The sequence below is a fragment of the Platalea leucorodia genome (genome assembly GCF_965183815.1).
Source record: "Platalea leucorodia genome assembly, chromosome: 3".
In the NCBI taxonomy this organism is placed as follows: Eukaryota; Metazoa; Chordata; class Aves; order Pelecaniformes; family Threskiornithidae; genus Platalea; species Platalea leucorodia.
Window position 1 is genome coordinate 72,278,356 of NC_138825.1, and position 12,018 is coordinate 72,290,373.

A 12,018-nucleotide genomic window follows, 5' to 3' on the forward strand; every position below is an offset into this window, starting at 1 on the left:
GCAGCTGAGATCAGATTGACCCTATCATAGGTTTACAAATAAAATACAAATGCAGAGTAACACAAACTAGGTAATGTAACTCTTGGCACTTTTTTTTTCTTCTTCCTGTTCAGTAATACTTGTTGCTTTTTGAAGATGCAGCTTCCTTCAGGTATAGTCAGCCTCCCTTTCTTTAAAAGGAGTTAGTTTAACAGGTTTACTAGTTAAACCTGTCACATTTTGCAGCTTATTGAGTGTTTCTCAGCTATGATTCTTCTCTTGCTTAAAAAACCCTTATTTTGGCATTTCTCTTTGTCAAGAGAAAATGACAAAACACTCAGCTGTTTTGTCCTTTGATTGTAGAGACCTTGTTACTTGCATAGCCTCGGTTTGAGAAAGAGCACTCTCTACCATATGTAAATAGGTTCACTTTGGCATTATGTGTCTAGCCGGAAATGTAAAGGATGTTACATCTCTTTGTCAAAATAATTTTGTCTTTAAAAACTAATTAAGGAAACTAGATGGAATTCCATGAAGTTGTCACAGTTTTGCTCTTGCACCATGTAATGGGTACATATGTTGCTGTTGGTTTTCTATTTCTCTAAGTACAGTGAGCGGCAGTCACAATTTCTCTGGATTTCGTATAGTACTTGGACTATCCCATTTATGATTCACTTATCAGAAGATCAAGTAGTGAATGATAAATTATTAATCAAATGTAAGATGAAAGACCAAATTACTCATATACTTCAATTAACATAAAAGCCCTGGAAGTAAAACAAAATACGTTGTTCCCAATATACATATCACTTTCCCAAGCATCTACATGCTTTCAGAATCCTTCATAAAAGGGAGGCCTCCAAAACTAGCAGCCAGAGTAAGATGATATTGCATAGGAACAATAAGAGCTTAGCACAGATGTGTACTAACAAACGTGTTCCAGATATCGTCGTACACAGCACATGGCCACACAGCCTAATTGGGGTACTAATGAAACGACTGTAAAATTAGAGATTATATCTGTCCAGTTGGTCAGAGTCATCTTATAGACTTGGGATCTTACAAAAGGAACATTGTGGTCATTTTGAAATAAGCATGTCCAGTCACTTCTCCTTACAGAAGTTCCATTAGATCTAATGGAATTAATTCAGCCACTGCTCAGACCTGCTATGTAATGATACAATGATGGTTTGAAAGAGAAGGCTAAATTCAAAATAAAAAAAAAAAAAAGTAAAATAGTTCTGGCCTCTTCAGCTGGTGAAGTAAGAAACTTTGGGAAGTGCAGATAAAGATTTTTCCTATATATTTTGGCACTGTTAAATGGATGATGAGGTATTTGTGTACAGCTGGATCTGAGACCAAAATAAAAAATAACGTTGCTTATTTAGAATTTGACTGCGGAGTAGAAATATACAGACTTATTTGTGCAAAGTGTATGTGGATGGCAATTAAAAATATGAAGAGAGGGTAATGATCAGGGTGTGGCATCTTAAATGTGTAACACAGAAAATTTAAAAAAAGTCAAACCAGAAAGAACGATAAGTTGGTGTAGCAGAAATCTGCTACTTTTAGGACAAGTTCACTTTTCTTAACAGACTACTACTTTACATGAACTTTCCATGTAGAGATGAACGTTTCTTTGACATGAAGTTACAAAAATTCTTTAACTGTTTTGCAAATTGCTGTAATTCCTGTGCTTTCTGAGAATACTACTAGCCTGGCATAATGAGTTTAAGAATAACTATGTATTAAGCATACAGCTTTCAAATCTGCCATTAATGAAATATCTGTCCATGTCATTTATTGCGTCTGCTTCAGTGGCTTATATAAAGATTTTAGTAAGAGACGAGGATTTTGAACAAAGGTTCAAGAGATTTGTGCAAGTGAAGTATTGGAAATCTGATAACATTAAAACAATGGTTAGCATCAAGAAATGTCCTGAAAGATCACCACTTCAGCAAACATTCAGGATTACAGAGCGATTAATCTTTGTGGTTTGACAGGAAAATCTTTATTCACATTACTTAAAGTCTTCTTTTTGTCTATAACTGAATTCCAGAAGCAGATGTCAGTGCATACATACTGAGCTTTTCTTAAAGGGCCTTTGCCTTCCTTGAAAGATAGCAATGGATTGTGAGTTAAGTGGCCATATTAAATCCAGAAAGGCAAAATGTAAGGTTCTGGAGACAAAATATTCAGGTCATACATCACTCAATTTACTTCGAGCAATTCAAAATCAAAAAGTAATTTAATTCAATCCTTACAGGAAAGACAAGTGTCTGGGATATCTGATTAACTCATTTCCTTGTCTAATACCTACCTCTTTACAGCTTCAACTTTCCCACATCAAAGAAAAGTTCTCAGCGTGTGCTGAGGCTCAGGATTGAAATAGAAAGAACCTGAACTTCTGAAGAAGGTTCTCAAGTAAAATACTATTTATAGGAGTTTCAGCGAGCTCAAGTTCGAGGGAAGAGAAGCTGCCCCTATCACTGCTTTAATCATCCTTTCTTCAGTCAGACCAGATCACATCAGCCTTTCCTAAGTCAGATCAGTTCTCTACAAGCTGTTTTATGCATTGGATTTAGTTAAGGTAGACTTATTTATTCAATGTAGAGTTCTTACATAGGTAGCCTGCTTAGCAGATGAACTTCTGTATTGTCTAGTTAGTTCAGATTTCTAGAGGTTTTAAATGTTTTTATATCCATCTTCCCAGGTTTACCATATATCATGATATAATAAAAAGAAATACACAGAAATGGCACTAGTTAAAGTTGAAGTGAATACCTGTTTCCAGTTACTTCATTCTCCTTCTTGCTGGATTCAGTGAGACAGTGACTGACCACTTGGAAGCAGAAATACCAGATTAATTTTGGGAACAGAAATTAAGCCTTTTTTTTTTTTTCTTCTTTGTATTTTCTTTTAGAAAGAATAAGAGTAGACCAGTATTGGGAGAGCTGTGAGTGAGGAGAAACTGCAGAGTTTTAGTATGCTTAAACTTGGAAAAATGTTATGTTCTGAACAGTGCAAGACAGCAAGATAACTTTTTCAGTTTGCAGTTTTAACATGTGATGACAGGTCTGAGTTTTCAATAGGCAGATATGCGTGATGGCTTTACTTTGCCCCTTTGAATTGTGCTCATGTGTATAAAACACCACACACAGGCACACACATACAGTATATATGAATTATATATTAATCAGAGCAATTCTGTGGATGAAATTCTATCCTCCATTTTTAGAGGGGGAGGTGCACAACAAATTTTAGAGGAGAAAAGTTAAATGCCTGAGGGTAAGTGGACAAGCATTGTAGCAAGTCAGTGGGTGTTTTTTTGAAGTCTGTACCTTTACAACTGATGAAACACTGAACAACTCTCCACAATGTGTCTAGATAACTTTCCTTAATCAGAGTGCCTTGCAAACTCAAAAGCATGAAGTTGTATTTCTAGTAAGTAACCTAGTGCTATTTTCTTCTGCAAAGGCAGTTTACTAGAATTTAAAATCCATAGAGAACAGGGAGCAACTTCTTCCCTCCTACATAAGCTGACATCTGAACGTTTAAACTGGAAAAGTACAAAAACTAGCTGAGTGAGAAAAGGCTGCAAGCCCTTTGGAAGAAAATCCTGCAGCTCCACCGTGCATTGATTTATATTGAATATAGCTATAGTTTATGTCAGCAAATAGAAGATGGAAAAACAACTCAATAGAAGCAAGAGCAACCCAAAACATGCGCAAGTCAAACACCTTATTTACGTGCCCAAAAGTTTAGAAGATTGACTGCTGGGTACCATTTTTCTACAGAAATAGAAAAATATAAAAAGTAGTATTACATAAAAAAGTGAAAATTAAGAAACTTCAGCAGATCAGCTTTTCAACTGAATGCCTCTTGAGTGGATTGGATGTTGTGTGTTGAGGTAAAATTGGAGTTGACTTCATAAAGAACAAGAGAAGGTAGTGATCATGAGACTCAGATTCCTCATTTAGGTTTGAATTTAAAAAGGCAGAGAAGAATGTGCTTTGAGTTTTGAAACAGGTAATGGCTGTATCTATGCTGCTCAGTACAACAAACCTGGTCTCTATCATTGGTAAAGACCAGACCAGCTTGGGAAGGGCTGTCACTGTAATAGTGAAAGATCATCTGCTTCCTAGTGAATACATACCATGATTACATTTTTATCATGAACATATAATTGACTCATTCTAATGTTACCTCCCATTTTACAATCACCTGCATTTGGACTTGAGGTAGGAAAATTCTTGTTATGACATTCTGATCAAGAACTTCTTAAAGGGTGTCTGAGAAACGAAGGTGTGAGGTGAGGTAGTGCAGGACAGAGGATCTGAGAGGACATTTTGTGTGTGAGTGCAGAATCATCTGCAGGAAGGTACTTAGATATGTGGATTCAGAGAATGTCCAGGTGGAAGAGATGAGAAGTTGAACAGGGTGAGGATAATGGACAGGACATTTTGTTGATGTGAGGAAGAGAAGGAAATACTTTAAAATGCCTGAAGTTCGCTTATGTTGGCTTTGCCTACATCTTCTGTGTTTTGCCATTTACAGCTGTTGTAGCTTAATACCTGCATGTATATATATTATTTAAAAAAAAAAAAAAAACAAAAAACAAACAAACAAACAAACAAAAAAAACACTAAAAAGAAGCAACCAAAACTGTACAGAAAAGTATTGGGGAATAAAACTATGTTTATTTATTTCAACAGAATGCTGAAATTTCTGTTTTTGAAGTGAACATCCGTTTTGTCGGTGGATTACTTTCAGCTTACTATCTTTCAGGAGAAGAGGTAAGATATTTCCACATGGCTTATTTGAAATATCATCATCTATATAAAGAGCTAACTTTTAATGATTTTATTTATCAGAATTAAGCTTGTTTAGAACTTTGAAAATGGCTTGTACAGCAGAGATCAGTCCAATGGATTTTCTTCTACTACTGTTGCTTTGTATAAGTCTTAGTGTTAAATGAATTATTTTTTCCCTGAGTTGAAACCATACCCAGTACATTCTTACTGGGCTTCATGCTGGAGTGTGTAATTACGGAGTTCCTGTGCCATGGTAGTAGTAGATTTGGTGCATCAGGTACCTGCTTCACAAATTGATTTGAAGCATATTCTTTAACTCCTCTAAACTATACTTCTGTTGGCTTTCCTGAAGCTGAAGCTTCAACTCACATGGAAAAGACATGTTAAGAATGAAAGGGTAACTGGTAAACCTATGCATGTGAATGTCTTTAAAGCATTAATATCCCATTAATCTCTATTGCGTGTCATGGTTTCTGGAGAGGACGAAGAAGCAATTTCATGTAAGAGCTTTGACTAATGCAATTATTTCTGTAATATATTTAGAGAAGGCTATACTAAGTCACAGGTGCTGTGATATTTTAAACTTCTAGCTTGGCACTTGAAAAGTCTTTTATCTTACTAGTTCAAATTCTTGTTCCTGTCTCTGGATTATAGTAGTATTTTATTGTAGGATTAAGACAAGTTAATACTCTTTAACCGTAAGTTGAGTTTATCATTGGATTTCTTTAAATCCAAAGCAATTACTGGTGGAAACTCTACAAAACCCTAAAGATGTATAATTTTCTTTCATATGTAAATTTCCCAAATACTGGATAAAGCTCTGTTTTCAACCTGTCACTTTAAATTAACTTAAATTCATGTTAGTTTCTGTTAAAATTTATCATTATGTTAAAGCTGTCTTAGCAGATATGATTTGGTCATGTACCTGGCAAAGTAGTTATAAGGAGACAATGTTTCTCTGACACTTTACATCTTAAGTAGACTTACCTATTTTTTTCCCATGGTCCTGTCCTGAGTGTAGGTGGCATTGAAAAGACATTAATGTTTTGAAATATACAGTTTTTCATATTTTAACTGTCGTATAATTTTCTGGGAAAAAATTGCACTTAGACCCATTCCAAATTCACACTTAACAGTAATGAAAAAAATTGAGAGGTGCTTGGTAGGTGGCTTCTTCATCTTTACTAAATGTTGTTTTACTTAATGTCTCATCTCCAACTCTTGAAGGAAATCGCTTGTCCTCATACAGTAACTCAGCAACTAGAAATAAGCTTATCTAAGGAGGAATAGAATTGAAAGCTCTTCCTTCTGCGATTAAATAGTTGTATCTTTCATGTCAGATCTACTTCTCACAAACAGGAATTAACTTTTCCAGTATAACCTATTGCTACATTTTAATTAAGCAGTTCTGACAGAAGCAGAGGATGCTTCTTGGCAGACAAGAAGCTGGTAGAGGACTGCACGTGAGCCTTTACATCAGGTGGCAGTTGTCTGCCAAGAAATGCCTGAACCATTTGTCATCAGTGCTGTTGATTTCATATATGTGTTGATGGTTTATATCTTGTGTCTGTTAATGTGCAGGCTCACTTTCAATCAGTGCATATAGTTTCTCCTAAATAACACCTAGTCATTGCTTCTCAACCATTCCGTCACCTTTAGAGAGGCAGTTTTACCACCACCTCTTGGACTAGATTGACAGCAACACTAGTGTCCAAATAAAACTCTGTTGTACAAACAAAATGAGGAAATATTTAAAACAAAAGAAGGTGTTTCACACAATGCATAATTAAGTGGAACTCTTTGCAGTGGAGTATTAGTGATACCGGATGCTAGTGTCCATTCTAAAAAAGAATGGACTCATTAATGAAAGTAAAATGGGCCCCTAAACACAAAGATGATGTGTATGATTAAGGAGGGTCCTGAGCTATTGCAGGCTGGGAAAGACACCGTCCATGCCTACCACTGGTTTTCATACTCTTTGATAGACATCTTCTGTCCGAGACAGAATGATGTTCCTAAACTAGCAGTTGGGATACAAATTTGGGGAAAACTCCTGCTTTGTCTCCTAAATCCAAGACACTGAAGCAATAGCCAGCTGCTGCCTATGGGAGGAACGGGATGCAGCTGTTGCGAGGACAGAGCAGCCATGCAGCAGCGTGAGGTTTCCCGTGTTGCTTGGGTCCGTCCTTCACTGGTGCTGCTGACGGGTGTGGAGAGGACTGAGGTCCCCAGAGGCTGGCTGCCAGCATAGAAAATATATCTTTAATCATCCTTTAGTCCATTATATTAGTGGGCGTTCCTAAGGAGGTGGAACAACCTGTATGCAGGCTCTTTGGAGGATTAAGCTTTCTCAGTTAAAAGCTCATTTTATTCTTTATCAGATTAACTGTTTAAAAGTCTTATATTTGCGGTTCACACTTATCAATATCCTAATTAAAGAAAGCTATGTTTCAGTAAAAGGAGTGACAGAAGTAATTATTGTTTGTACTTCTGAATTACATTTCCATGGGTAATGATCCAAACCTGCAGCATATTGTGTGTTCCATAATCATTTGTAAGTCTAACTAATCATGATTAAAGAATATCCTATCATACTGAGTAGTTCCTACAACATCCTGCTCGCATAATAGTTCATTTAGATAAAGGCACCAATATGAATAATTTTAAAAATGAACAAATGGAATACTTCGCCTCTTGATAACTGTGTGTGGTACTTACTTGCAAATAGAGCTATGAGATGTATTATATTAAACTTCCTAGAATTTCTGCCTTACTAGAATTAATATGAAATGCCTAAAAGTGATAGAACAGTGTCATAAGCTTTAAGTCACTTTTTCTTTGTATTTTATGATTCCTGTTTAAATGCAAGCTAGAAATAATTCCAGTCAAATATCAAACTTCATTTGTAAAACAGCTACAAATACCAGAAAATTTGATTTCAAGGTAAGTAACTTTTTAAGGACTGCTCTTCTTTTTTTTCTTTGAAGTCCCTCATAGTAATATTACATGTGAATGCTTCCCTGGTATTTTTCCATGACTCAGTGGCTATAAGGGATTATTAAAAATAAACCTGTCTCCTTTAAAGCAGTGCTAGTATTGATTTGTTTGTTTGTTTATTTGTATGAAAGCATCTGGAGGATCCTGTAATATGGTGAGTTTAAATGGTAGGAACAGGACAGATTTATTTGCAAACTTTCTTGATTGTTTTGTTTAAATTAAATCTGAATTCATTAGTAGACATGTGATTCCTCTTCTAAGCAACTTGGTACGTGGTGTTTTTTGGTTTTGTACTGGAAAATAAGACGCCTAGTAAGGGAGAGATTTGTTTTACAAATGTTTTGTGGTACTTACTAGTCTGATGTAAAATTCTGGTATACCAAGGGTCAGGAGTACTGCATGCAACAAGATCCCCTCTTCTGCAGACCCAGATATTTTTTTTTCCCTCTTGCTTAAAGCACACTTCCAAATGTAGTCATATAAGGACATAATTTGTTAGCTGTTGGAGGACAGCACTGTGTCCTCTAACAGCAGCTAAGACCTTTCTTGGAATTCATGGAGATGAAAAACATTATTTCTCAGCACTGTAATCTTCACTGTTGGGAATTACTGTGATACTGGTGCTGAAAGTCATGGTAAGTGTATGGTGCTGCTTGTAGAGAATATACAAGCCTAAAGACTGGTCTGAGTAGCTCTTCTGGTTTACTAATAGCTGGTTCTTATAGGTACTGCTAAAGCTGTGTAATAAGGGGACTGTTTTACTTGAAGGTTGGTTGCACAGTCAGAGAATACATTGCATAGGCAGAAATAGAGGGAGCTTTTAATAATTGCTGTTTGTATGAGTAGCAAAGAAGTAAATCCAAAATGCTCTCAAGTGAATAAGGAGCATGTGAGTTTCAGATCCAGCTGGTAAGTTCCCAGATTCCTTTGAAACTTTTCCATTTTTTTAATGGGATGAGTTTTGGTTTTTTTTTTTTTTTTTTTTCCCCAGAGTTAAAATATTTTGGATTTAACAGCTGTTTTTCTTGCATAATATAACCTTCTCATTTCTAGGACTAAAGATAGTTGATAATGATGTTCATATTGCCATTTCTCTCCATGGCATGAAGCAGAAATGTGACAGGTTTGTGGTTATTTTCTTTTTCTACTCTGGCAGCATATCCTGTTTGAAGGAAAACAAATTTATCCTGATCAGGATGAAGGAATAAAAAAACAACAACAAACTGTTCCTCATGATGATACATGTTGGACTTTCTGAGTTTCATCTATTACTGTCTTACCAACTGTTAATTAGAAGTAAAAAAGAAAAAAAGAAGATAAAAAAAGTGGTGACGTATCACCTAATTAGTTTATACCTGCATTTAGAATAGAAGTTACAGTGCCACTATTCAACTTCACTTGACGATCTTGGCCCCCTGTCTGACTTCAGACCTAATCATTGCTCACTTAAAGCAACCATCTATCAGGGATGGTCGTGCTGTCTTATTAATGAGGAGCAGACATGAAATAATGATGCAGATGCTATTGATTTAGAGCTGCCTTTGCCTGGCTGACCACAAAACATTGCTGACTTCATAGTGCTAATACATTCTCTAGAATTTAGCTGCAGTTATCTTTATCTGGCTCTTCCTCTCTTGTAGAGGTCTCCTGTCGTAGAGAATTTTTAAATTCCGTAAATATAATTCACCATTTAGCAATCTTGAATAGTAGGAGGATGAAGTTTGTCACCTATACAAAGGTATTGGCCTATTTCTGCAAATCAGGAATATAAGTTCCAGTATAGATGCCTTGGGGATCTTATCTCACCAGAGTGAGAATTGACCACATACTTTATCTCCCACTTCCTTTCACTCAACTTGACGCTAATTAACAAGAGGACTTTTGCTTTTATGTCTTGGAAGTTTGATTTCTAATGCTGTTTGAAACTCCGAGCACACTGTATCAGCTTGATCACTTCTGTGTGAATGCCACTTAACTCCTCCTTAAGCATCTTCACAGACTGGCAGTAGAATTCCCTGTTTGGTAGAAACCAGAAGACTGCAATTGCCTGTAGTTTTCTGCAGCCCTGCTCTCAGATTTGGGTCCTGTTTGCCACCTACCATCCATCTGCTGCCACTTTAAGTGATACATCAGTACTTCAGTGGTGTCATGTTTTAGTTCCTTTAGAGCTCTGCAATGATCTTGATGATTTGTTTCATTTTTATCGATTTATGATTTTTTTTTAACTTCCATAATTCATAGAATCCTGGAGTCATTCAGTGTGGAAGGGACCTCAAGAGGTCATCTAGTCCAGCCTCAGTATTGGGACAGTGCATTAGGCTTGTCCTTTTAAGAATTTCCTTGCATGGGAACCTGCCTACGCTCTTCAAGACTGAACACTGGGGCAAATTTAGCTTTTCTGCAATGAATTTGTTTCATGCACTGTGCTCTTTTACACAAACATCTCTTAATTGTTCTTCCTGGCTCTCTAGCAGGCCTCATGTTTCTCTTTTTTTTTTTTTTTTATAACTTTAAAAACTTGTTCTTCAAAAATTACTTTTAGCCTGACTTAATAGCTTTTCATTTAACTTGTCAGACATTATCAGTTTCTGTATTCCTTAATAGGACTTAATATACTTTTGCTTTTAATTACCTTCTTTATAGTCACACCAAAAGAAGATAAAAGTCATCTGAGCCTTTTGATTTGAGAATCTTGTGACTCTGAACCTCATCTTTTATCCTCCAAGTCATCTTCAAGCATTTTACCCATTTGGCTGTTCCTTTCTAAGTTCGTATCAGCTGGTCTTCTTGATTCTCTTTCCAAACTTAAATGTTACCAAATTGAACCTTTTGTTTATAACAGCATGTTGAATTGGAGCATGTGGCCCCTGTTAGACAGTAATATGTCAAACTAAGTCAAGAGGTACTTTTTCTCTTACCGACTCTGAATTTCTGCAAGAAGCTGTCATTACAGTCTATAAAAGCATGGTTTATATCTGCTCTGATGTAGCACTTAACAGCCTGCTCAGGGACAGAGAAGGATTTAAAGTCTCCTCTGTTTCCCACAATCACAGTCTGTAATCTCTATTAGTATTTCAGTCTCTTCACCACTTTTAATAGCTCTAACGCTGTTCTCTTTCTGTGCTAGCTGCATCAAAATGTACTACAGAATCCCTGTGGATTCACATTCTGGAGATAACTTTGACTCTGAAGATTTTCTTTGATGTAGACTGTTCTTCTGCTGTTCAAGCAGACTGCCCTTCAGTCTTCTATTTCTGTCTCTTAAGTTCCTGCAGTGCAATTATACTGTCGCTGTTGATGAAACCCATCTGTGTTAAATATGTTCCTCGTACTCTAAAAGCTTCCTCATTCCTAATGCTTCTGTCCCCTTTCTCCGAATCCTACTTGCTCAGCTGCTCTGTGCACTCTACCTCTCAAGCTAGCCCCACAGATAATGCTGAGGAAACCTCAAAGAATGGTAACAGAGATGCCGATTTCCAGTCTTGCACTTAATGCAAATTTTGCTTCTTGGTTTTCCTTCTCTTCTGTCCTGGTTTCAGCTGGGATAGAGTTTGTTTTCTTCCTAGTAGCTGGTATAGTGCTGTGTTTTGGATTTAGGATGAGAATAACGTTGACAACACGCTGATGTTTTAGTTGTTGCTAAGTAGTGCTTACACTAAGTCAGGGACTTTTCAGCTTCTCATGCTCTACCAACTGAGAAGGCTGGAGGTGCACAAGAAGCTGGGAGGGGGCACAGCCAGGACAGCTGACCCCAACTGGCCAAGGGGATATTCCATACTGTATGACGTCATGCTCAGTATATAAACTAGAGGAAAGCTGGCTGGGGGCCGCTGCGCGGGGACGGGCTGGGCATCGGTCAATGGGTGGTGAGCAATTGCATTGTGCATCACTTGCTATGTATCATTATTATTATTATTACTAATATTTTATTTTATTTCAATTATTAAACTGTTTATATCTCAATCCATGAGGGGTTTTTTTTTTCACTTTTACTCTTCTGATTCTCTCCCCCATCCCACCGGGGGCAGCGGGGAGTGAGCAAGCGGTGGTGCGGTGCTCAGTTGCCGGCTGTGATTAAACCACATCTTGCCTCTGCTTTGGCGTTAACTGATATCACGTATGCATGCCACGACTGGGAACTCTTACTCAGCTCTAAGCACCTGAAGCCTTGTGGAGCCTCTGCCACCTGTACACCAGGCATGCAATCAACTGCCATCACCAACAATTT

The 12,018-nt window shown here is 37.0% G+C and overlaps 1 protein-coding gene across 1 annotated transcript in view; it reads left to right on the forward strand.

Annotated features, from left to right (window-relative positions):
* Positions 1-12,018, forward strand: part of MAN1A1 (mannosidase alpha class 1A member 1) — a gene marked incomplete at its 5' end in the record, with an annotated part of 152,515 nt that overhangs the window by 56,329 nt on the left and 84,168 nt on the right. Inside the window, one exon of the mRNA XM_082305357.1 lies at positions 4,695-4,775. Within this exon, the coding sequence (XP_082161483.1) occupies positions 4,695-4,775 (81 nt within the window). The remainder of the gene's footprint in view (positions 1-4,694; positions 4,776-12,018) is intronic.